Source organism: Anser cygnoides, chromosome Z, assembly GCF_040182565.1.
Source record: "Anser cygnoides isolate HZ-2024a breed goose chromosome Z, Taihu_goose_T2T_genome, whole genome shotgun sequence".
In the NCBI taxonomy this organism is placed as follows: domain Eukaryota; kingdom Metazoa; phylum Chordata; class Aves; order Anseriformes; family Anatidae; genus Anser; species Anser cygnoides.
The window spans coordinates 80000589-80026476 of NC_089912.1; the positions used below are offsets into that span (position 1 = coordinate 80000589).

General features: G+C 36.4%; 1 protein-coding gene across 15 annotated transcripts in view; it reads left to right on the top strand.

Annotated features, from left to right (window-relative positions):
* ANKRD31 (ankyrin repeat domain 31) overlaps positions 1 to 25888 on the top strand; it is a 66659-nt gene that overhangs the window by 26389 nt on the left and 14382 nt on the right. For all 15 annotated transcript variants that reach the window (XR_010827782.1, XM_048049882.2, XM_048049883.2 and 12 more), the window contains 13 exons: positions 504 to 648; positions 3396 to 3457; positions 4842 to 5301; positions 5993 to 6238; positions 10792 to 10923; positions 12090 to 12232; positions 14665 to 14824; positions 15314 to 15411; positions 16142 to 16223; positions 19023 to 19119; positions 20934 to 21981; positions 24171 to 24311; positions 24933 to 25029. Coding sequence is in view for 14 of the 15 variants with exons in the window: in XM_048049882.2 (XP_047905839.2) it covers positions 504 to 648; positions 3396 to 3457; positions 4842 to 5301; positions 5993 to 6238; positions 10792 to 10923; positions 12090 to 12232; positions 14665 to 14824; positions 15314 to 15411; positions 16142 to 16223; positions 19023 to 19119; positions 20934 to 21981; positions 24171 to 24311; positions 24933 to 25029 (2911 nt within the window). In the remaining variant the exon portion in view is untranslated. The remainder of the gene's footprint in view (positions 1 to 503; positions 649 to 3395; positions 3458 to 4841; positions 5302 to 5992; positions 6239 to 10791; positions 10924 to 12089; positions 12233 to 14664; positions 14825 to 15313; positions 15412 to 16141; positions 16224 to 19022; positions 19120 to 20933; positions 21982 to 24170; positions 24312 to 24932; positions 25030 to 25888) is intronic.

Genomic DNA, 25888 nt, shown 5'->3' on the forward strand with positions numbered 1-25888 from the left:
ATGAAGCTGAAATGTCAGTAAGACTGTTTGAATGGGTTTCCTTTGACCTGATGTACTTTATACATCTGAAATAGCTGTCAATTCCCTTTGCAGGCACAAGAGTCTCAATAAAGTACACACAGTATAACTTATTTTCTCCCAAACTAGATATCTTAAGTAGGTAAACTGACTCATATCCTAAAATTGCTTATTATTTTCCACCAGTTAAGGACTTATGGAGTGTTGAATCCTACCTTATGTTTTCGGAGGCCTTGGCTTAATGGCATCAGGTTAATCACTGGAAACAATTTTTTAAAATAAAAATAGTAAGATTTTAGAATAATGATGCATCTAGGAGAATACTTAGGATATATTAACTAGTAGAGGGAAGGACTATTTATTGTAGGCTTTAGATTTTAGTTGCTCATGTTCTCAAGTGTATCAGAGGGAAACATGTATAAGGAAGGAGTATGAAAAATATTGCCAGAAGAGAAACAATCTCAAAAAAAGCCTTGTTTTTCTAGGTGGCAGCATTATTGCTTTGGTATGGAGCTGATCCCTTATTAAAAAATGAGTGGGGGAGATGTGCATTAGAAGAAGCTTCTGACCAATCTATGAAGAGACTGCTTAAAAGCTATCTAGTGAAATCCAGAAGAGATTCGGTATCAGGTGGGTGTCCTGGTTTCAGCTAGGATAGAGTTAATTTTCCTCCTAGTAGCTGGTAGGGTGCTGTGTTTGGGATTTAGGATGAGACTAATGTTGATGTCACACTGATGTTTTAGTTGTTGCAGAGCAGCGCTTACGCTAAGCCAAGGACTTTTCAGCTTCTCGCTCTGTCGTGGCAGCGGGCAGGCTGGGGGTGCAGCAGGAGCTGGGAGGGGACAGACCCAGGACAGCTGACCCAAACTGGCCAAAGGGGTATTCCATACCATCTGGCGTCATGCTAAACAATATATAGGGGTGGCTAGCTGGGGTGGGGGGCCGGCTGCTCGGGGATAGGCTGGGCATCGGTCAGCGGGTGGTGAGCAATTGCACTGTGCATCACTTGTTTGTACACGTTATTATTAGTAGTACTATTGTCATTATTATTATTATTTTCCTTTATTTTCTGTACTAATAAACTGTCTTTACCTCAACCCACAGGCTGCCATTTTTTTCCAATTCTCTCCTCCATCCCATGGAGGGTGAGGGGAGGGTGAGCGAACGGCTGTGTGGTGCTTAGCTGCTGTCTGGGTTAAACCACAACAGTGGAGAGAACTGACATATTATCATTATTAAACGAAGAAATTCAGAACATCCATTTCACAATATTTCCTTAAATATAGCTAGTAATTCCACAGACTTTGCTGTCTGATGTTGCAGAGAGCACTCCTTACCCAGCACAATTGCTGTATGCTGGTGAAGTATAAAATACAATGGTGTTAAGCTTTTTCTTGGGCTGGAGCTACCTCTAAATTTTAAATGAAGATGTGAAGTACAACAATGTTGCCTATCTAAATGTAAGACGGAGCATGGCAGGACTTGCTGAGATATGACTGCGTTATGGCTTAGGGCTAGGAGTAAGATTTGGCTCTAAACTGGCATAGAGACTGAATTTAGAAGGGTTCATGAGATTAAAAATGGAGGATCTAGGATTAGACCTAGATCTTAGTTAAGGCCTTAGTTAAGGCCTTAGTTAAGGCCAAGCCTTAACTGCTCATGTTAGGGCAGGAACTAGGGTTAAGTTACAATTTAGGGGTAATATTAGTGTAGCTGAGCTACAGTAAAGGCTGAGTTTGCAGGGTGTTGGTAGAATGTTCAGGCTAAGGTGAGAACTGGATCTCGTACAGTCTTAGGAGGTAAGCTGAGAAGACAATTCAGAAGGGGCTGTTTGGTCAGGGTCAGATATAAAGAAGTGCCACAAGGTAAGCCTTGATTAGAGGTGGAATTAGGACTCTTGGACACTGATGAACCTGTTTGGTCTGCAGCATATTTCAGTGTGGAAGGAGTACCCAGAATAAACTTAGAGTCAGGGGTGTAAGAATCATGGAATGGCTTGGGTTGGAAGGGACCTTAAAGATCATCTAGTTCCAACCCCCCTGCCATGGATCACTGTCAGGTTGCTCAGGGCCTCATCCAACCTGGTCTTGAACACCTCCAGGGATGGGGCATCCAGTGCTTCTCTGGGCAACCTGTGTCAGCGCCTCACCACCCTCTGCGTGAAGAATTTCTTCCTAATCTCTGATCTAAATCTCCCCTCTTTTAGTTTAGAGCCATTCCCCCGTGGTTTTGCAGGACTAGGGAGTGGGCAGAAGTTACTGGCTTCAAATATGAGGGAAATAAAAGTTAAAGCTGCTGGCAGGGATTGCTGTACTTGGGAGCTTAAGGCTGCTGTACTACGGTTTAAGGCTGCAGCCACCAAAAATCATCTTGACATTCTGAGCCTTACGAAGATTGGTGGGATAGAACTATGTTCAAAATTAGGGTTTGGATTAGGATTTGGCCTAATCAGTATTCAATAGCTGGGCCATTGGGCTTGATTTAGGACTAAGACTGGCAGGGACCACTGGACTAGCAGTGATCCTAGGGCTAGGGTTAACATCTGGTAAGGGAGATCCCCAGAACTGTTAGAGAAAGAGTTGCCGTGCTGTGAAATGCCTGTTAAATTTAAGGCTGGTTCCATCATGGGTAGTTGGGCAAGAGTTCATGTTGCAGTGAAGGTGACAAAGGGTGATGAGCTAGATTTTCGTTCAATGTGGCGTGGCCAGTCTAGTTTTAAGAATACATTGGAAAAAAGTGAATACATAAACTTATATGGATTAAGTACATTAATATCTAAGGCCAGAACTTGGTAGCTGCTGTACTCCTTTTATGCCATTTTGTCAGCACAGAGAGTAGCTGGAATGCTCAAGCAATCCACCAGCAAGGCATTGAATTGGTGCTGGGAAATATCCTTCCTTGTTTTTATACAAACAGCTTGGCTTTAGCTACTTCATCCCTTTCCCTGCCAAAGTATGCTATGCAGGTAAAGACTTAAGTATCCCACTATCACTGGCTTCAGGAAAGCCTCTTGGGGACCAGAGAAGCCTATTATAAGTTAGGGAAACATAGTAGCTCCTCTAAGTTTCAAAAAGAATTGCTCATATCACTAATCTGAAAAATCTGGAAGCATAATGTCAAACTTTACTCCATCCTCTTCTGGTTTGTACAAAGTCCCTTCTGCAATGAAGATTGGGCTCCAATATTTGGATATGTATTTCATATATTGGTATGTTTTATATTCTAATAAAAACCCTGTGGTTTAGTAAGTTTTCTGGGTAGCTGAATGTGGTAGGTACTGTTGCACAAGATTTTGGACACAATATGCTATATGTACAAAGCAAATAATTATGGTCCCTTTTCAGTAATCATTTCCTTCTGTCTTATTTTGTTTTCAGGTGGAGATGATGCAGAGAATACATTAAGTGCTCAAAGTGTAGATGATACAAACCTGCACCAGGTACATCTTTACAAAGAATTCTGGTGTTAATTTGATGCTGGACTGTTATGGGATTGCTAGCTCTCTTCAGTAAACTGAAGCAGACAATTGTTTCTGAAATGTGTTTCAAAAACAGCACATAATGTACTAGATGCTTTGTATCCAGCAGGGACTGAGGTAGGGTGACATTCAACATTATGCCAAACCTTTGGCAAACAGTTGGTGATCCTTGATGTTACTTGGGATAAGCTGCAGCCTCATGAAGATGCAAGACAGAGGCAATCAGCTGCCTCTCGTGAACAGTGGTTCTTACTGAGGTTTTGCAAGTGCTGCAGTGGTAATTTACAACAACCATGGTATATCCGTGCCTCTTAGTAATTGTAGAAACCTGACTGAAACTGCAAAATGTTGTCTGTCTGGTAGTACTTGGATAGCTGCTTCTTGCACCCATGCATTAAATTGTATTTATTGGGTTTCCATAGGAAAAGATTAGGCAGCTACTGCCTTGCTCAAGGTTGCAGATAGCACAGTTCAACATACTAAGCTTACTGAAGCATCAAAGTTTTTGCTTAAAATGAACAAAGAAATTTGGTAAAATTTACAAAAAAATATACAGTTCCTTGGGATTTTGAAGGCAGAAAACTGAATGGGAAAAAATCAAAAAATACACATTCAAAAATGCAAATATATCTGTTATTGATATAGCAGAGGCTACAGCCAAAACTAAAACTACTCAGAAATAGTGTCACTCAGAAATAATTAACATGAGAAGTATGTCTTCTTTATATCCACCTGTATACCAAGGAACAATTAAATTACAGAAAACGTGTTTCCCTGATGCTGGATGTAACAAAACAGGCATCACTGTTGTTGTTTCCAGTTATAATTGTTGCATTCCAGTTAATGCAGGAAAACTGAGCTTGCTAAATTGGACAGGATTGCAACAGGAACATGAATTCAACAGGAATAACAATGAAAATGCATTTAAAAAAGAAAAAGGCAGAAATGGCAGAAGTTCAGCCACTTCTGCCCTAATAGGGGAGGTGATCACCAGTTTGTGTTTCTTCACATCATTGGTTTCTGGATAAAAAGTGTCTGTACAGCATTCTGAGACTACTGATTTAACAGAACCTGATTCTCAGTCGATATTTGCTTTGACTTCCTCTCACAGTGTATCTGTTGTAAAGTCATAACAGGAAATCCAAGAATTATGAGAGTGATCAACGTCTCAAGCAGAGTAACAGTAATAGTTTGACTGATGGGAATCTAAATACTGATATGAGAATACCTTCAGATCAAATCATTTTTTTTTGCAAAACTTGACAAATCAAGTTAAATTTAATGTTGATGAAAATGAAATTAATAGGATCTGATTTTAAAACTTTCTTTGCCTTTGTTTGAACAGATTTCCTTACAGACAGGTGAGTCTGTACCAGCATGTGCGAATCTTACTGGTACAGGGAGTGCAGACATATTGCAACAGACTACTGTAAATGAGGTGCAAAACATTCATATCAATATATTGGATGATGGAACCAGCTGCATTGAACAGACACCTCAAACAAATACAGAAGCAATCTTAGCACGTGAGCTTTCAGCAGCTACTAGTGGAGAAAGTGTTTCTAGAAGTCTTTCTAATTCTACTGGTGGTGCACTAAGTACCATTGAAGAAAAGGCTCCACAACCAGAGAAAGGATGGAGGATCCTGCTTAATGCAGAACAAAGTGCTGAAGGCTGTCATACTGAAGCAACTGAAAATGCTAGTAGTATAGAGATCCAGTTTACAGCTTTACAACTCCATGAAAAGGAAGCACATCAAATTAAACATAAGAGACAGGATCTTCAGGAGACCAACTCAAAATCAGGTTTGCATTTCAGTATTAAGGCAGACAAGAAGGCTCCTTATTCATTCCAGACTGTGTAAAATGCACAGAAAGAAACCTCCCAGAAAATACCTACAATGTTTTTATTTGTAAATAATTATTTTATCTGTTTGTTGTAAGCATTCTATGTATTTTACTTAAAAAACAAAACAAAACAAAACACACACACACAAAAATTAAAAAAAAAAATTGCAGCTGTGGATTTCCAGAGCATGTTTATCGCCATGAATAAATGGCAAAAACATGGAATATGTTTTGGTACAGCCCACCATGCCAGATTAACTATTTGGTCATTTTTGCTTTTCGGGGCGGGGGGGCGCTATTTTATATATAAGTCTCCATTGTGTTTATCAAAATGTGACCAGAATGTTTGTTACATTAATTAGAGTGAATTTCTTAAGCACCTTATTTTTTTAATACTTATAAATCAATAAAGGCCCTTTTTTCACAAAAGAATCTTTTAACTCTTTTGGATTCGATCTCAGTACATTAACATACAGTGAATAGCGAACAAACTATTTATTATGTTAAAGTATTTTTAAAAATTGAATGAGTACTGCAGTGGTATTTTAACCTAGACTAGGTGGTCATTTTAACACAAATTTTAACATCATTTAACACATTACAGTGTATTAAGGCATAGTTATTCCAAGTTCTTTTGTTAAAATGACAGATGAAGGAGGGTTTGCTGGAATGAATGGAATAGAAGGCACTGAAGAAAATGAAGAAGGAAGTGGAAAAAGCAATGTGTTCTCACAGTTTACTGAAGCAGAAGAAATCCAAACTAAAAGAATGAGATTAGACCTACAGGAGACAAGCCAAAAGAGAGACTTGTGTTCTAGTAGCAGTAAATACAAGCTTTCATCTAATCAATCACAATTCAATCAAGCATCAGAACAGCAAACGTCTAAGAAATCAGGTGAAAGGTTAATTATATTTTACTGAAACAGTGTTGCTGTTTTTTTTCCCAGACATATAGGAGGAAGGCTTCTTGTAATACCAGAGCAAAATCATGGAAAAATATGAATAGCATACTAAACAAATAGTCTTGTGAGCTCCAAACACTTGAAATATTGCCAGAAATCAGTTTTACAGAATGGGTATTCTTACTCTGTTTTATGTACATAGCATTTATCAGTCTTTTCAGCATGGTAATTGAGGAGATGCAGAATCATAACTGGGAACTTTAAATAACACTAAATTGATACCTAGTTAACTAAGTTACTTAAATGAGAGTATAATACTAAACTGGTCTTCAGTGAGGTATTTTATATATCACAGGTAAAATTGACTCTCTGTGTACCTGACACACATATATTCACTTATATTTTTATATACTATATATATTAGGCACAAATCAGCATACACTCAGGCTGAACTTACTTCCATATGGTAAGAAGTTCTAGTGCCCTGCAACAAGCTCTGCTGCCTGCTCATATATCTTTCTGTTTAAAAGTTTCATCACATGTGTAAGACTTACATTTATTTTGAAGTCTTGCCTTCACAATAAAGCCCTGATCCAACAGATTATTCATCATAACCCCCAAGTATTTTTCACTTACATCTTTTTGGAGAAACTGACAGGTTTTCTTTGGAACCACCATAGTACTCAAGACTTATAAAACCAAAACGCATGGTTCAGATGGGATGCCTCCTCTTTTAAAACATTTGAATGTAATATATCTGGACTGCTGATTCAGAAATGTTTATCTTCATTACATTTTGGCATTCTTCTTAATTTGTGTTGAAATGAAAAGTACCGTGTCATTAAAAGGTACAAATTCCTTGTGTAGCTTTGCCTAGATGCATAATGGAGTATTTGTCTTCATTGTTATCTTAGAGAATTCTGAACTTTCTGTCAGGTAATTACGTTACAAGTTTGAGGAATTTGTTTTTGCTTTAATATACCTGTAAATACTGCCTTTTTAGGATCTTTGCCGGCTTCGACTATCTCCTTGTATTCCTTTGTTTTCCATATCATTCTTCTACAACTTATTTGTATTTTCTATTATACACTTCCCATTTTTTCATTTTTCATTTAATATTCCACTCTCTTCCAGGCCTCTAACCTTGCCTTCCTAAGCCAGACTTGATATGGCTTCTGTGAAAAGTAGTTGTGTCCTGCAAAACATCATTTCTGTTTCTACCTTCTCTGGCAACAACTGACTTCCTTTTGGTGACTTTGATCTTGATGCTTACTAGTTTTGTATGTTGAATTAAGGGATCACCAACCAATCTTGGCAATGTCCTGTAACAGTCATGATGCCATGACAAAATTAACAAGTAAACTACACAAGGTTCTTGCTGATCTTTTCTCTTTGATAGTCACAGTCTTCTTGTTCTCTTCGGTCTTCAGTTGTACAGAACTCTGTTTCCTTATTCCGTCTCAGGTGGTTGCTGTTTTTCTATCCATCTCAGGTTTCTGTTGTCTTGAGTTTCTGGACTGCAAGCTCTTGTATTCCTTTGGAAGTGAAGGGGCGGGTGGAAAGGAGTCAATGCTGCTTTCTACTTACTGTTCTCCAATATTTGGCAGTGTCAATACTTAGCTTTCCTATCTCCAAATTGGTTCCTCCTGTTGTAGGAAACCCTTTTCACATCATTCTGGAAAGAAAACATGGCACAATTGATACATGGCACCATCTGCTTCTAATTATTGCAAGAATAAACACTGAACATGGAAATCATGCCTTTCCCTCCGAATGTCCTTCTCTGCAGCTCCTATGCTTCTGCTCAGTATTTATAGTGAGGTGTGTACACCTTGATACATTTTGGATTTTATTTTACTTCACATGTTTTACCTCCTTTACATGCAATTCAGAATTTTAATAAAATTTATCCCAAACATGGGTCTTACATTTTGGTCTCCTGTGGAATATCGTTTCACAGATCACTTTATTTTTTAGTTTGTTTTCAAGAGAGATTCTACAGGTAGTATTTTTTTCTGCTAAATTTAATTATGTCCTTCATTGCAGAAGAATGTTGCTGTTTGACAGGTCATGGGAGAAAGTGTAGCCCTTTTTATAACTGAACGCATTAATCACTTTGGAGACTGGGAAAATGGCATTCAGATGCAGCAGAAAAAGTGGAAGATGGGATAATGTTTCCTGGCTTGCAGCATTTTCACGTTTTTGCTGTCTCATGCCTCTTCTTCATTAACTGGCTTTTGTCTCTTAGCTGCTTGTTCTGTGTCCCAGTGACCTTCCTTATGCTATTTTGTTCTTGAATAAAAAATTCCTATTCCTAAATGATCACATACACAGTGCCACTTTTATCTACATTCAGTCACTTGTTAGGCTCTCAACATTCATACTCTGCTTATACAGAACAAAGGTACTTCTTATAGTTTGATTTGTGGGAAAAATTACTCATAGGCCAGTGGTGAAGTATACTAATATCTGAAGAAGCTGTGAAGTATTGCTGCCTAATCAAGCCTAACTTGGCTACTGTAACCTCTCCACCTTGTCTTTGTTCTGGCAGTTACTGGATCTTGTATTTGCCAAGATCCTAATCCTTCCTGCTTATGATACACCTGGCAATGTACTCCATGGAAAACTTTATGATTCACATACCAACGTCCCATTATGCTTTTGCAAATATTTCCGAACAAGCATGAAGAATACTGTTGTGCATCACAACTTAACTGGAAAACTTTGCAATTATTTCTGTTCACTTGCAGCCAATATTGCTAAGGGTCATTTGCTTAATGTGCTATTGTGCACCTTTTTTTTTTTTTTTTCTCCTTCATCTCCATAAAGAGTCCCTAGGACATTTCCCCATGAATCAAAGGGTAAAAAAAAAAAAAAAGCAAGGACCAGAAAGTGGATGATTGCTTTGGGAGTTCAGACCCAGAAGCTTTTAGACAAAATACAGTACATTATCTTACAGAAGAGTAGGTCTCAGGCTGGAGGAATATTTCAATAATGTGCTCCCTTCTGCATGGTCTAGAATCATAGTTTTCATTTGAAAAAGAAAGTCTTCAGCTATTCTGTTTGCCAATACAATGTGGGCCAAGTACACTCATTACAAAGTTGGCTGCCCAAATGCCTTTTGACAGGTTATAATGGCCTATGTTGAGCTCTGTGCTGCCATGGTCTCACTGCAGCAGGATCTGAATGAGCTAAAGTTAATATGGATATATCCTCACTGCATGTTTATCTTTCATATATTTGCAATATATCTTTCTTATGCTTCCAAACAGTCCTAGATGACAGGCTCAGTAGTTTACAATAAAGAAAACCTTGGAAAGACAGATTTTCCATGAGGCAGAAGGAACCTAAAAACAGGCAGCTGTCAAATCACGAAAGATGTTTGATAGCAATGGTTACTGGTAACTGGAAATATCTGAGAAGACAGCTTGTCTGATGAGAAGAGGAAATGGGGATGCAGGAAATACTTGTTCATATAAATACTTAAAAAAAAATGGATAAGATTTGCAAAATTCTTATTTGAAACCTCAGATTTTTAAGAAATCGGGGAAAGAACCAAATGAATTATTATTATTATTATTATTATTTTTGAAAATGTGATAGCACAGTATTAAAACAGTAAGAACAAGAGTAAAAAAAAAAAAAAAGCTAACGTGGTAGAGCTTTTGAAGATTTATACATGCTTTGAATATTGATACATGTCTTTTTGGTGTCCTTAATCCATGTGCAGAATTAATACTTTTTTAATCTGCTTTTTTTCTTTGTATCACTTCCAATTTTATGTCTGTTACCTGAAGCCTGAGAATTAGGACCTGTTTGATCATATGATACTATTTAAAGCAGGCATTGTTTTGTGAACCAATAAGAGAAGGATTAAATCAAGTTTATTTACGCTCATGAGTCCAGTACTGCACCGGTTTACTTAAAAGGCAGTTCAGCTGTGTTAGTTGACATTAATCAAAGATATATAATTAGTCTACGGGACTTTGTCACACCACAGCTGTAGAAATATCTTCTGTAGAAATGTATGGTTTCCATAATACAGAATCCAGAATGGAAAAGTGGTAATGGTCAAGTCTCCACTTCTATGTACTTTCTTAAATACTTTTATTTGCATATTTAATATGTTTGGCAGGTATGCCTGGTAACTTACAAGAAATTTGTGGAGAAATGTGACAAGCTTCCTACCTCTGTATATTATAAAACTGTTCAACATTGTTATCTTTTCGGTTCATCCCTAAACCATTGTACCCTTCTTAAGTCATCTAGAGCTGAACTGTGTATGTTTTGGCATAGAATGTGTTTGTTTTCCACTCTATTATGCAGTACTTTTCTAAACTTTTGATACAGTCAGTTAATAGCGGTGAATAATTAAGGTCATACTATTCCACAAATTTACATTAATCCAAATGAGTTAGGAAACTTAATCCCTTTTATAATTAAACATTTTTTATTGTTCGTGTTGAGCATCCAATATGTGTTCAGAATCTCCCGTATCTAACAGAAAGGAAGATGTAATTTTACATGTTACCTGTAAATACAACAGGTGGATCAAAGAAGAGAAAGAGAAATGCAAAAGGAGAAACTAAGCTGCATATTGCTGCTAGGAGAGGAAATTTGTCTTTGGTGAAAACTCTGATATCATCTGGGATTTGTGTCAATGAGCAGGACAATGCAGGTTTGAATATGGCTCTCATGAACTTGTTTTAGATATAATTTTATGTAACGTGTATATTTGGTTTTATGTAATTCATTTAATTTTAATTTAATTATGTATTCTTGATTTCTTTTTGAGATTCTTGAAACTGTTCAACCATAATCCTGTAGAAAATAGCTTCTCTTCATTAGTGTTACATATTTATTAAATAAGCACAGTTTGTATTTTTTTGTTCAGATGTATTTATAACAATTACAAAAAAGCCATATTAATTCTTTGAAATATGTTATAGTGTTCAGCAGAGCAAAGGTGCTTTTATGACTGTATATTAGTGCTTATAAAGCCATATATGCAGACATACATTTCTCACATACAGCATTTATACGAAACCCTTATAGTGATGGGGTGTGTGACAAACTGTGGAGAGTTGTTCTATTTTTCATATTTATGACAACTTGAAACTCATTTTTTGTCTCCTGATTTGTGGGCTTATTGGTAAGAGTAAGTGTGTCTACTTTAGTATTTGATTCCAAACTTTTCAGATGGGTAAGGAAGAAGAGGGGAGGAAGTCATTTAGTAAGTTCAAGCAGCCAGTGAACCTCTGGATTTGTGTCACAGCATGGAGCAAATGCAGCCTTTCCCTCAGCAGGGACATTAATCAGGGCATGCTCCTCTGTTGAAGAGCACACTGGCAGAGAGTGTATGGAAGGTTGGTATCTATGAGACCTACAGCCCCTATTAAATTTGATTGGAATTGACCAGTGGCCTTGGAAGTTCAGAGAGAACTGATGCTTATGCACTTGGTGATTATATACTCATTTGTGAAGCACAATCACACGAATCTTATTTCCTTAGGAAATTTTCCTTGGGAAATAAGGGTAAAAATCATGTAAGTTTTTAACTCTTTCTACTCTACTTTTTTTGTTTGTTTCTTTTATTGTTTCTAGTGGTGTAGTAGAGAAGTAAAAAATATTTTTCTAGCCAATGCTGGACGCACTTTTCTCTGAAGTAAGCTGAATTACATGGGAAATGATTTACCTTAGCATGACAATTCTTTGTTTAAGGTTAGTCTTAAAGAGAATAGTCCAATGTGTATTTTAAAGCAAACACAGTGAAATGTGTAATTGCTAACTAGTGATTTGTGTAGATGTTTCCAAATCTGATCCATGTTGTCTTGCTTTGATTAGGTTGGACAGCGATTCATGAAGCTTCCAATGGTGGTTGTACTGAAGTGATCTTAGAATTACTGAAAGCTGGTGCTAATGTTAACAGCAGAAGCATGAATGGTGTGTTGCCCATACACGATGCTGTCTCTGGCAATTATTTGGAGGTACATTTTTCTTTTAAATTACATTACCTAAACCTGATGTGCAGGAGTGGGCCAGCAAAGTAAAATGCTGGTTTAAATAAGATAAGTCAGTTACTAATACAATTTTAGTATTTTTAGTATTTTTAGTGTATATTTATTAGGAAATATATCAATATTCTTCGAGTTGATGAAAATTTGAATAATTATTATTTTTCTGTAGTGACAATTGAAGCTGTACGGTCAATTGACATTTTCAGTCCAGTGTACAAATCAGCAAAGTTCAGAAGCAATAAATAGTTCTCTCCCACATATTGGGATTCTTTAAAATAATACTAAAACATTGAGCATTCTAAATTTGAATTCTATAGAGGTGTTTTGAGTTAGATAATTTTCCCATTAAAGTAGATTAAAGCAAGCATAGTTTAACTCTCAAAACATAATTTTTAAAGGAAAATCATATTTAAAGACAAAGAATGGATTTTTCCGAAAATTTAATCATTTCAGGCAAACGGAGTTGCCTGATTTGACCAAAAATCAATGAATAATCCTGGTACACCTACACATCCATATTTTGATAAACAGAAAATTAATCAGAAGAATTTAATTAAGTTTTCATGAGTGCACTTCCTATTGAAACATACAGGATTTGTAAAGGTGTTTCAGAAGGCAAAATACTGACTAAGAGATCAGAGATGTTTTGTAGGCTAGGGAAAGAAGAAAATCTTTACTCATTAATGAAAAAATGGTTGCTTTTTGAACAGAAGGCTATGTTCATTTTTTGATGGTGTTGGAGTTTTTTTTGTTGTTGTTGTTTCTTTACACTATGTAAAATAAGAAGTTAAAGAAATATCACAATAACCAAAGAAAATACCAGATTTATTTAAAAAGTAAGTTAAAAATATATTCAGTCATAATTTTTCCCTTTTGTAAATCTTTCTGAACCATGAATATTTGCTTGATGCCCATTTAAAAATATTTCAATTTACTATTAAGGAAATCCATCCAAAGTTAAACTTTATTTTAACAGTGTGGAAGAGATGTTGAAGTCTTTACAACAGACGAAGGGATACATTTCTAAGAGCACTTAACACTGCATGTATCTTGCAAGAGTCCCTGCCAAAGGCCAGTCTTCAGTTTGGAGCTCTTCAGTGATCGTGCATAAAACTAGTTCAGGGAGCTGAACAAATGGAAAACTAATCCTGGAAAAAACAAGGCTTAGTTTAGAATAGCCCCTGAGCCAGTTTAAGAACTGTGCTAGTGTAAGGGAAAGCATGGGTTGGGGTGGCACATCGTGGGTAGTGTAGGGTTAAGGCAACCCCAGCACAGATGGGATAACTGTCTGTGGAAATGTGACCTATATGCGTTTGGGTTCTCCCACACTGGAGAGTCCCAAATGCAGGCTGGGACTTCCTTATAGCATGTACTTGGGGTTTGTAATGTGCAAGGTAAGAAAACAGTTGTGGAAGCAGCTTTGGATCCATGTGTAACTGGTAAAACACACTCCTCCGGCTCAGCCAAATGTCTGCATTTTATTTGAACAAACAAATAAAATGTTTTTTTTTGGCACAGTGAGTTCCAGGGAACTGAGCATAGAAAGATGATGCCAGATTGACTCAAATGTACCTCCTCTATTCACATCAAAAGAGCTGATTTTTTGTTGTATTTATCTCTTCTGTGAGGCATCCCATTTATCTTCTCTGTGAGGCAAGATAATATGAAGGAGGAGACTTCACAGTCCTGGTGCCTAACTGTCAGTAGGACTCTTGAAAACATACAAACTGTTATTCAGTATTTGTGGGCAAAACCAATAGAGGATTATGACTGATTATGCCACTACTTTAGAGGTAGCACCACAGATTTTGAAATTCTGTGGGGTGTTCTTCTTTTGATATTTAACAGTATTCTGAATATTTGCAATGTAAGAAAATTAGAAATGTTAAAAATGAGAAATCATACGTATGAAAATTCTTTACTATCTAACCTCTGGCCCCCTCAATGCTTTCATATGATCTCAGTTTTAAAGGGAAATGATTCCACAGATGCCACTAATCTCTTTTCCACATTTTAAAATTAAGCAGATGTATAAGTGATTTTGAGTTAGAAAAGAAATCATCAGAGCACATAGCTGAAAAACAAAAACACTATTAAATGTCTTGAGGAAAAAATCCACTTCTTTTCTGCCCTTTGTTCACAATAAAATTCACCAGTTTCTATTAATTTAGGTCTAGGATGTTTTTTAACTACTGTCTAGTGATTCACAACAAGTTGCCCTTTTAAAATTTGTTGTTATAAAGAAAGAAGTATAAAATAAGAGCCAAATAAACTTGGCTCTGCATGTGTAATAGGTTTTAGGGTACCTTATTTGTACCTTTGTTACTCGTGGCTTACCATAGATAGTTGTGGTATATTTCTACAGCAAGAATAATCACAATACAAATTATAATATGTAATAGGCAGCCAGGATTCTACTAGAGCATGGAGCAAATCCCTGTGAGAGAGACAGTTCTGGGAAAAGTGCTTTGGATGAAGCTTGTGATGATGAAATGAAAGAACTTCTTAAGTCTTATGGTGCTATTGACTCTGTACTTCCTGTTGAAACTATTGAGGTTACAGGTATGTTGGTTTGGTAACGTAAAAAATAGGATTATCATGTAAAACATAGGATCTGTAGTCATAGTGCAAAACTGTACATTAGATTTCTGCTGATTTGCAGAGCTGCATATTGCCTGGCACAGGTATGTTTAACTCTGTTAACAACTGATTAGGATTTATTTATTTATTTTCAGAAAATAGGATGCATGATGTTTTTTTTTCTTGAGAATCTAAGGAATAAGGACATATTTGGCTCTTTAGATTTTCACTGTCATCCATACTTCCTTTTACAGGACCTTTGTGTTTTTTAAAAATTGTAGCTTTAAAGACTATGCTGCCTAAATACGATCTCATTTGCATATACAAGATATTTTTTCGTAGTATGGTCTGCCATTACATTTTTCTAACCTATATGAGCTCATCTAACCTATGGTGCAATTTCCTCCTGCAATTTCATTTTAAATTATATTTCTTCTTCTTCTTCTTTTTTTTTTTTTTTTAATTGCAAAGAGAGGAGTTATCTTAGGTCAAGAAGAGCAAAAATTTGTTTTGAGTGCTGCAAAAATGATGATGCAGCTTTGAAGCCACAATGTGAGAAATCCTGTGTGGTGAGTATGGACAATAGAAGAGTTTTGTTACAGTGCTTCATAGTGGAATACTGTATAGCATGATTTACTGACTGAATAACATAAAAATGTCTGAATAACATTAGAATCTATGTAAAGAACAGTATCATGCTCAGTAAACAATAAATTTGTGGATTATCACTTCTCTCAGTTCATGATTTCCATGTATTTATGCTTATTGTGCAAATAGTAGGCAACATATAGATTTTTTTATTCCTTATATGAATAGAAAAAGGTGAGGAATTCTGAGACTTTTCAATACATTTCCAAAATGGCTCTTTGAAAGTGTAATGATTTTTCTTCATAATGAAGACATTTAGAAATTGTTTAATCTTAGTTTAAAACACCAGCAAAGATTTTTGCACAAGTTTTATGTTAGGAGAGCTCTTGCTCATACCCATAGGCTATGTGTATGTTGTCTAGGTGATAATGTCATGGTGAAATTCACTATCTAATCCCTGCAGTGCACTCAGAGGTGGGACTCTGAGCAAAGACAAGTCTGAACACCTGGGCAAAACCAGGCTGTGAAAGCCCCTTGCAGAGTATAGCTTTGGCACTATGTGTATCTATCGTATTAGTGCCCCCATGACCTTCTCACAGAAGCTGCTCCCTATCTGGAATGACTTGAGTCCACCAATACTTATCCTGCCTCCATGCAGGATATGGTGCATTTGACCCTACTTCTTACTATAATTCTTGTATTTGTTGACAGGAGTCTGTTGTAGCCATACAAGATACCAAAAAGAAGCAGAAAGAACTGTTGCTATGTGAACTGAGAACTTCCAAAGATGCAGGTCGATGTAAATTTGTTTCAGTTATTTTTTGTAAATATCTAATATCATCACTTTAGAAATAGTATTGCAAGTAACAAGTAATGGTATTTGCATATCTCCTTTGGAACATATAGCTTGACAATAAGAATTTAATAACAGTTCCCAGATAAGTGTATTTACTGGAATAGAATCATAGAATTATAGAATATCCCAAGTTGGAAGAGACTCACAAGGATCATTGAGTCCAACTCCTGGCTCCACACAGGTCTACCCAAAAATCAGAATTCAGACCATATGACTGAAAGCACAGTCCAAATGCTTCTTAAACTCTGACAGGTTTGGTGCCCTGACTCCCTAGGGAGCCTGTTCCAGTGCACGACCACCCCCTCAGTGAGGAACCTCTTCCTGATATCCAACCTGACCCTCCCCTGTCACAGCTTGACTTCATTCCCTCAGATCCTATCACTGGTCCCCAGAGAGCAGAGCTCAGCGCATGCCCCTACGCTCCCCTCGTGAGGAAGCTGTAGACTGTGATGAGGTCTCCCCTCAGCCTCCACTTTTCCAGGCTGAACAAAGCAAGTGACCTCAGCCACTCCTTGTATGTCTTCCCCTTTACTTCCCATTTGCAAAAGAATGAATATAATAATAAAAAAGGGAAGCGTGCCACTTGGAGGCATGGAAATATACGTTTCAAATCAATCATATAAGTAAGGATCATCAGATAAAAATGCACACTGTTGGTCAGTGACAAGTATGAGATTCTTTTGGAGCCCCTCCATGAACGTGAATATGTGCCTGTAATAGTAAAAAATAATGGATGCAGCATTTTCATTCTTGTGCAAATGCACTTTCAGGAGCCTAAAATAATTTATGAGGGTAAAAAATATGGCAAACATTATTGATGATGGGCAGTTTCAGAAATGCTGGTGCCTGGAGGTGTAATTTGTCTTAGTCTATCAAATCTCAGTTCAGATTAGTCTCAAGAGACAACTAAGTGACCCTGACTTCCTAAAACATTGCGATGCTGGTGCTGCATAGTTGTTTGAGCATATTGTGTCTGTGCCACGACTGTTTAAGTGGCAAAGCTTGCTGCAGGAAGACTTTTGACAAAAGACTCTCCCCAGCTGCCTCTGCCAGCTAGATGGGACTGTGTACTTTGGAGCAGATCATGCACATTAAAAAGTTTTGCTTCCTGACAGAAAAGAAAATCTTATTTATTTATTTATTTCCCTGAAAATAGCTTGGAGCTTTCGAATTATATTTAAAATATACCTTCAAAAATAAATGTGAAATATGGAATTGTGCAGATTTGTAGTCTCCAAGTCAAAAGTATGGATTATGAACTGTTAATTAAAATCATATTTGCTTGAAAAATGTTTGACAAAGGGACATATGATAGGCAGAAATCTGTATGCATGTTAAAGCTTTATGCATGATAAGGCTGAAACAAAGATTTATGCAATTTCATAAATGAGGAAAATAAGAAGTATCAGACTATTACTGTTTAGGGATATGAATGAAATGAACATGATGATTGGTATAGACTGCTGACTAAGGCACTGATAATGTAGCACCTCTTAAATGAAATCATAGTTACTACTTGTGGAGAAGTACAAGACTGAACAAGAATATAGGATTATATTGACAAATTTACAGCATAGGATAAAACCATCAGGGTGTTTACATGCAGTACAATTTACTGTAAAAAATAGATTCGAATTCTCTATTAAGTTACCTTAAGCTTACATTTGAGGGTGGTGAGGCACTGGAGCAGATTGCCCAGAGGAGCTGTGGATTCACCGTGCCTGGAGGTGTCTAATGCCAGGCTGGATGGGGCTTTGGGCAACCTGGTCTGGTGGGAGGTGTCCCTGCCCATGGCAGGGGGTTGGATCTAGATGGTGTTTAAGGTCCCTTCCAACACAAACCATTCAGTGATTCTATGATTAATAAGAGTAGTATTTTAATATTTTTTCTATTTTAAAAAATGAGTACTGGCAGATACTGTGAAATAAGTTATTGGAAACATAAATGCAATTTTAATCATGTAATTATCCAGTTTCCGTGATAATGGAGATTTCATATCTCCTCTTTTAGAATCTTAGAAATGAGATTATATGTTTACTGTATTATTCCAGTAGTATCTGCTGATCATGACTTCTGAGCTCTCTTTTTGATATATGTCTAAGAAAAGAAGAGATCTAGAGAAGAAATTTTAATTGTTCCTCTTATTTCAGAAAAATACAGCTAACAAATGTGACAATTTCTAATCATATTTTGTCTTGTACTATGTATTAGATAATATGTAGGACCGTGATACGTATGTTTTTAGCACATATTTAACTAAGAACAGTCTAAACTCATCAAACTGTTTTATAATACTAAAATGAAAATGTTTTAGCCACCTTCTTACACTTGTGTAACTTCTGCACGTAGCCTCACATACCATTATTATATTACGCAACTCCTTGCAACACAAAGAAACTTTGAAAAAGTTTCAGTTCTTATCAGCCACAGGGCAGTTCTTTAATCTGTCCTGTTCTCATAACAACTTTCTAGGCTAGGCACTTGCACTTCAAAATTTTCTGATACTCAGACTACTTCAGTTTAAATTAAACTTGTGTTTAATTTTTCCTGGGAGCATTTTCTTTGGAAATACTCTACTTGTAAATAGCTTTTAGTGTGAATGACTGTATAAGGTTATGCTGTAAAAATATGTTTGTACTTTGGCTGTGCATTTACTACATCAAAAATGTTATTACTATTATCATTTTCTAATGCTTATTGCCATCATAATTTTGATTATATCAAAATATTGGATAGATATGTATGTCCAAAGGCTGTGTCAGATACAAAATACTTTGAATGAAATGTTTGCAAAACAGAAAACAGAAAGGGATGCCCTTGCTAAAAAATACAGGTACGTGGAATATAAGGTTTGTATTTACAGGAATTCTTTAAAGCAGATGTAATTAGAAGTATACAGTAGTGTGAAAGCAAAAATAGGTGCTATTCATTCAGATTTTGCTGAATTTTTATCAATATTGGTTTCAGTTACTTCCAGTAAGAGGTAAATTACACAGAATATGTAAATAAGACAGTTTTATGTGAAGAGAAGTTAGGGTTCCAAACTATCCTTGTGAACAAGCTAGTGGCTGAATTAAAAAACAACATAATTAATTTAATATTTTCACAGTTTTGTCTGTCTTCTAATATTGAGAATGAAACTGTTCTAGAGAAAAATGATAAAATTTTCTGGGTATTGCAGATACCCTGCAGCTAATACAACAGCTGTCCATCAACAGTAATGAGCCAAATTACATTATATTTCCTTTTTATTATTTATATGGTATAAAGTTTATTTTAAACTAATTAACATATAAGCCTTTGCCACTCAAGATATGAATGTACGGAAGATGAGGAAGCATCATCATATTTTTTTATCTTTCTGTTATTCAGTTAGTTGGCCCAGGGAGAAATACTAATACTTCTCTATTTCAGTATGTTCCTTTGAAGATATTAAAATGTTTCTCTCACCTAAGAAAAAGGAGGGGAAAAAAGCACTGTATTTATCAGTGGCTGTAAATTGCTTTGCCTTTGTCATTCTAGTTGCACTATCTTTGCTTTGTACTTTCTCTTCAGTTGCAGCTTCTTTCTGTACCTATTTGGCAATAAAGCAACAAAACTTCCCAGAGAAACAGTGCTAGAAAAATGTGTGGAGCCTCACAGGCTTCTGTGGTATTCTGTAGTTGTCAAGGCTTACTAATATCAGTGATCAATGATATGCTGATACACTGATCATATCATGGGTTCTAAGCACGTGACAGCAAGCAGTATCACAGTACAGAATGGAACACCAATACAGTCACATTGTAGTTTAGCTGTCCTTGTTTTGTACGAACTAGTCTTGCTGTAGCTCTGTCCTGATCCCCTCTACAGTCTCTCTTTTCTCAGATTGGGATAGTGTTACTTGCATGGCGTCTCTGCCGTGGGTGGAGTTAAAAGCAAACTGCACTGCTGTTCCTTTGCCCACACATTGTGGTACTCCTCTATCTTTCCAGCAAGGAGCCAGAGCAATGGTGCAATCAATTATCTCATGAGGGGAGATGAGGAGAAAAGAGTATTAGGCCATGCTGATGGTTCTTGTGCCAAAGTGGGAAAACAAGGAATTCCCTTCTAGCAGGAGGTGAATCCTTCGAAAGAATCTTACAGGGAGACCAGGTCAACTAGGAAGCAAGTCCTGATGAAGGGAAAGAGATTTCCAAACTGGCATACAACATCCTAAACTGCTTTTGTCTGAATGGTCATGTGATATTATTACAGTTTTGGTGTTCACTAAATGTTCTACGGTGGAAGACCATAAAAATATCTGATAGTACATCCTTTAAAAGCTTTGACTTCAATGAACCATTGCTACTTGCAATGATAAAAGGCTGGCCAATGGTAATAGAGACCCAGGTTAGATTCTATGAGTTAAGGGTGGTATAAGGTTTTTGCTATAGTTTTGAAGCTTTCATGCTACTTCTAGACAGAATTCTGCAGTTTGTTGTGTGTGAAACCTTGGATCTGAACCATTAACTTCATACATGATTAAAACATTGTTCAAATTTTAGATGTTGGCAAAGTCCTTTGAAACCTACTTTGTTTTTAGTGAGTTACATCTGTTTAACTGTTTTTGTTCTCTGTTCATAGTAACTATGGGGTCTTTAATAAGACTTTTCTAATTTTCTGTAGGGCTTCAGTGGAATCTTTTAAGAAGGGAGCACTGAGGGAACAAGTATTTAACCTTGCTTCCAGGCAAAAGAGTCTGTTGACTGTTGCCCAAAACCAGAAGGAGTTAGTCCAGAAAATACAAAATTACAGAAAAACAAAGCAAGTATTCAGAGCAGCTCAGTTAGAGGACCAAATCTCAAACATACTTTTTTCCTACGGAAATGGTAAAGGACAAGGTTTAGCTGCTGATGAAATCATGCATCCTGATGTAGTTACATCTGATATGGGGCTTGGTGCCAGCATGGCTAATGGAAACAGAGTAGAAGCACATCTCTCTTTAGAAAATAGGTTTTCAGCTCAGGAATGCAGCCAACATCCAAACAACTGCCTGGCTGAGACAGAAGCAAATAAAGAAGCAATTAGAAGCAAAGAGGTTTCTGATCATACTTCAACATCTGAAAAGACGAAAAGAAAATACCCCTTCAATACTATGTCAAATGCTGTAGAAGTGGTGACAGTGCCTTCAGAAACTGCTGGTTCCACTGCTGAAACAAAGAATTCACAGCAAAACGGCATTGATTGTGTAGCAGTTGCAGAGCAAGGACACAAGTCTTTACATCCCACTCCAGCAACAAACACATTAAATATTTCAGAAGCCCGAAGCACTGTTGTCAATAACAATGTTTGTCAGCCAGGTGGTGACTGTCAGCAGGTTCTTACAGATGAGGATCTACACAGATACGTAAATAAGAAAGAAGCTTTCCAGCAACAGCACCAGCAAGTAATTGTGTCAACATCCACAGAGAACTTTTCAAATACTCTGCAGGGAATGATCTTTCAGTGCAGTGAGAACCCATTTAATGCCAACTTAGTGCTTACAAATCTTACATCAAACACAGATTACCCAGCAAACCTTAGTAAGAAATCTTCCCAGGGCTATAGTTATCAGGAATGTGGACAAAAACAAGTGAAGTATAAAAGAAAAAACAAGAAGAAGCTCCAGTTGATAGATCTACTTCAATTGGGAAGGATTAAGCCAGGAGAAAATGTTTTAGAATTCAAACTGCAGGTAATTGTTGAGATATAATAATGCTAATATTAGCAAATAATGAAAAAAAATGGGGAAACAGCAGTCTGTATCTTCAGCATTTGGTAGTGAAAATTTTTATGCATTAGTTGCAGATAATCTTTTATGAGTTTTAAAGGAAGATGTTATGTACGTCTTCTGTTACCCCATGACTTTAACACCCCAAACACTGAATGTGTAAAGTTTGTGTTTAACTTTGCATTATCAGTTTCTTAGTATTTCCTGTTGCTAAAACCAGAGTGGAGTTGTTAGTTGTGTGTAATTGTGTAATACCCAGTTTTCAAATTGAAAGGAGGAGGTACATTCAGGTCCTTATGACAATGTGATTTTTGAAGCAACTGTTAGGTCCCTTAAATAAATAAATGTAACACTAAGGATTTCACTGTGCCACAGCAGACATGAATGCATGCAAAATTACTTGCTTACATGCCAGCTGGTTTTGGAGTCTGATGCGAACCACATTTGCAAAAAGTAAAAGTAAAATCAACGTCTTTTTAATATAAAAACATGCCCCTGTGCTTTCAAATACAAAGCAGATTTGCAAGACAGCTGCCAGGGAACTGGCTTTGTATTGAGTAAATGATGGAATTATTGACTGAATTCCCAGTTGTGAGCCAGTTGATTTCCAGGGCAACGTATTGACTAAAATATGAAAGGTACTTTTCAGCTAATCAGGTATAGTTAATGTAGAAAAGACCTTCATTTATGCACCTACAATCTGCTCAGGAATGCTTTTCTGCTGAGAGCAGCTGTTTGGTGTGTTACTCTGTTTAGTAACATAAGACAGTGTTAGGAAGTTACGGCTCTCTACACTGAGTCCTGTCATAGATCTATACACATTCTTCATATTGTTGAAGGAAATGTAATATTTCTCCAAACCCCAAGATGACTAAATTCAAGGATGAAGAATTTGGTATGCTTACTGTCATCTCTGAAGACCGTTACCTATGATATCAGCCTGATGCATGTGGATGTGAGGAATTATAACCCTATGTTGAAATGTTGATGTTGGGGGTTTAGAGAAGTCAGTGGTTTTTAGTAGAATGAAAATGGCACTCATGTCTTAGAAGACAGTGAGTACTGTAGAGATTGGAGTTAAGAAGCCAGTATCTGTTGCATTGCAAAGAAGTGATGATCAGTAAAGTTTCCTTCTTTGTAGTTACAGATATCTACCTGATAACAACATTTAGTGCTTAGTCCTTACTTAAGTTAGCTTTGGGTAGGCAGGATGCAATTTTGAACACTGTGGACCCAACCTATGAAACTGTAAACTGGATTCGGTGTTTGTCAGAATGTTTGGGTTAAACATCTTTGTTTAGACTCTTACAGACACAGAGCCAAGCCATTTGTCATGGTAGAAGGCAGTTGAATCTGATGGATAATTCTCCGTTTGTGATTGTTTAACCTCATGCATACTAAGCAAACTTACCAAGTTCTAACAGTCAACAATCAACAACCTACCAATCAACAACTATTTTTTGTTGTGTTAGCCTAACTGAGACCAGTATAACAAAACCATAACTTACTGATCTGCAAACAACTGTAAGCCATGCTTCCAGAGGTGCATATAAGTTTTCAGAACTGGTCTACTTGTCAGAGAGACAGTAACAATAAATTCTTTTATACTTAATTTTGCATGAGGTAGGGCTGTCAGGTTTCTCCTTTTAATGTCTCTTGATGTAGATGAAGTTTTGTGCAAATATGTTGAATCTTTGAATTGTTGTTGGAATTCTACTGTGACATGTATTTATTCCACACATCTAAGAGACTGACTTTGAGTTACAGTTTTTTGGAGTGTGGGTTCCTAAGTTCTCTTTTACAAATTAATTTATTCACAGCTCTGTTATGTCTAAGAGGAAATAAAATGCAAATACTGTTCTGACAAGCACTTGTTATTAAAAGGAATTTGATCTCAAACCTAGGGGGAGTTGTCCTCTGATAGTGTTATCTGTGTGGCCAAAACATCTTATTCTGTTGGAATAAATCCTTTTATCTTATGTATCACAGTTTACGATACATAGTGGCAGTAATTTTTTTTTTTTTGAGAAAAAACAAGTTAGCTGCAACATTTCAGTTATATCATCCTTCATCATTTTCCCATATTTTAAGGATTTTACTTTAGATTTGTTGATTTATGAATTAAAAATTCCTCCTTATTTTTTATTTCTTAGGAATTTAGTCATAAAGCCACACTCTTAGAAAATGGCAAGATCAAAACAAGTGAAAACAAAATACTTCAGAATCCAGTTCAGTGGGTTAAAGACCTATTAGGAAATGATATTTCTGTGACATGGAAGTATGTGTGGAACAAGGTAGGCCTGATTTTACTCTCTGAAATAATACTAATAAATAGAAATAACAAATTTCACAAATCTGTAATTTATAAGGTAAAATGCAATTAGAAAATATTTTCACCATTTAGGACCTCTAGTTCTTAGTTCTTAAAACAGAAGACAGTACAAGCCTAAATTTTAAAGTCTTCTTACTGTTAATGAATAAGCAGCAAACGGAGAGGTACATAACCCCAGAAAAAGAGCAGATGTACAATGATGAACTAGTTCAGAGACCGTGGAATGCCCACTCTGTAAGCTCTCAGTGCTTTTAAAGAGTAGTTTTAAAAATGATTAAGAGACTGACAGGAAAAGCTGAAAGGTAGTTAAGAGAACAAAAAGGAGCAATCTTATTGAAATGTCAGAGTGTCAGGGACAAATGCTGCAAAAATAGTGGCATGGTTTACAGGGCTTAGCAGATGAAGTACGTTTTGTCAGTCAGAATTCAAATGAGCAGAATTTCTGCTTGATATTGATAGACACAGTTTGGACTATTATATGCATAAACTCAGTATTATAAGAAAAGTGAAAATTTGTCACCTATCAGAAAAAAAAAAAAAGTAATTAGAATGACCAGTTATTGATTTAGATTTGTTTGTACAGGTTACGTATCGTGGGAAGGAGTTGTCAAAACTTCTTGTTGAAGAAGTGCCTGTTTCTAATGACCTGGAATTACCATCACAACAAAGAGAGTCCTTGGGTACGTACCACAAAATCTAATATTCACCATGACTGAAAGCAGCAGAAAGTGATTTCTGAAGAGCTTAAATTCCAAATTCATCCATTGTTTTCTGATTTATTCTGTGCTACATGTGTACTGTAGATCTTGGGCTTGAAACATAGTGACAGAAATTACTAGTTATCTTTAAAGAAGTGCATGTTTCTTTTCTTTCAGAATGTGTTTGTGTCGAGAGAATAATTATGTTATGGCTGCCGTATAAAAATATTTATGTAAAATTTTATCTAAAATATTTAATATAGAGAGAAAGTGAAGATTTTAATAAATGAATTTAATACTTTGTTTACTCTGTTGGAAACTCAGATACATGCATAACTTAATTGTATGTACATATTAAAGTCATATTAAATAATTTGTGTCAGTGGACATCCTGGTATGTTCAAGAAACATTAATAACTAGGGAGATATTCTCTAAAAATAATCAATCATAAGAAACAGAGTGCATTGATATGAGAAAATGACATTGAATAATTTTTCTCAGAACTGCGCAGTAGACTTAAGAACTTCGGCCTGATTTTGATAACTAATGTGCTTCCAGGGAAACCCAAGTGTCTTTGACAGTCAGTTGCACTTGGAATCCGAACAGCTTTTGGGCTCTTGTAATTGGGTCTGTTAATTTGATGAGTCAGTGCACCTCACGTGAACTGGGATACCAGGCTTGGCCTGTTCTTAAGATACTAAAAGTAAATTAAGATATATTCTTGTAAAATATCTAATCTGATATTCAAACTATCATGTTCTACTGATAATTGCTTTAGGCTAAGAACACTGAGATGATGAGATTATATTGTCCTGCTTCAGTAAGTTAAGTTTTTACCGG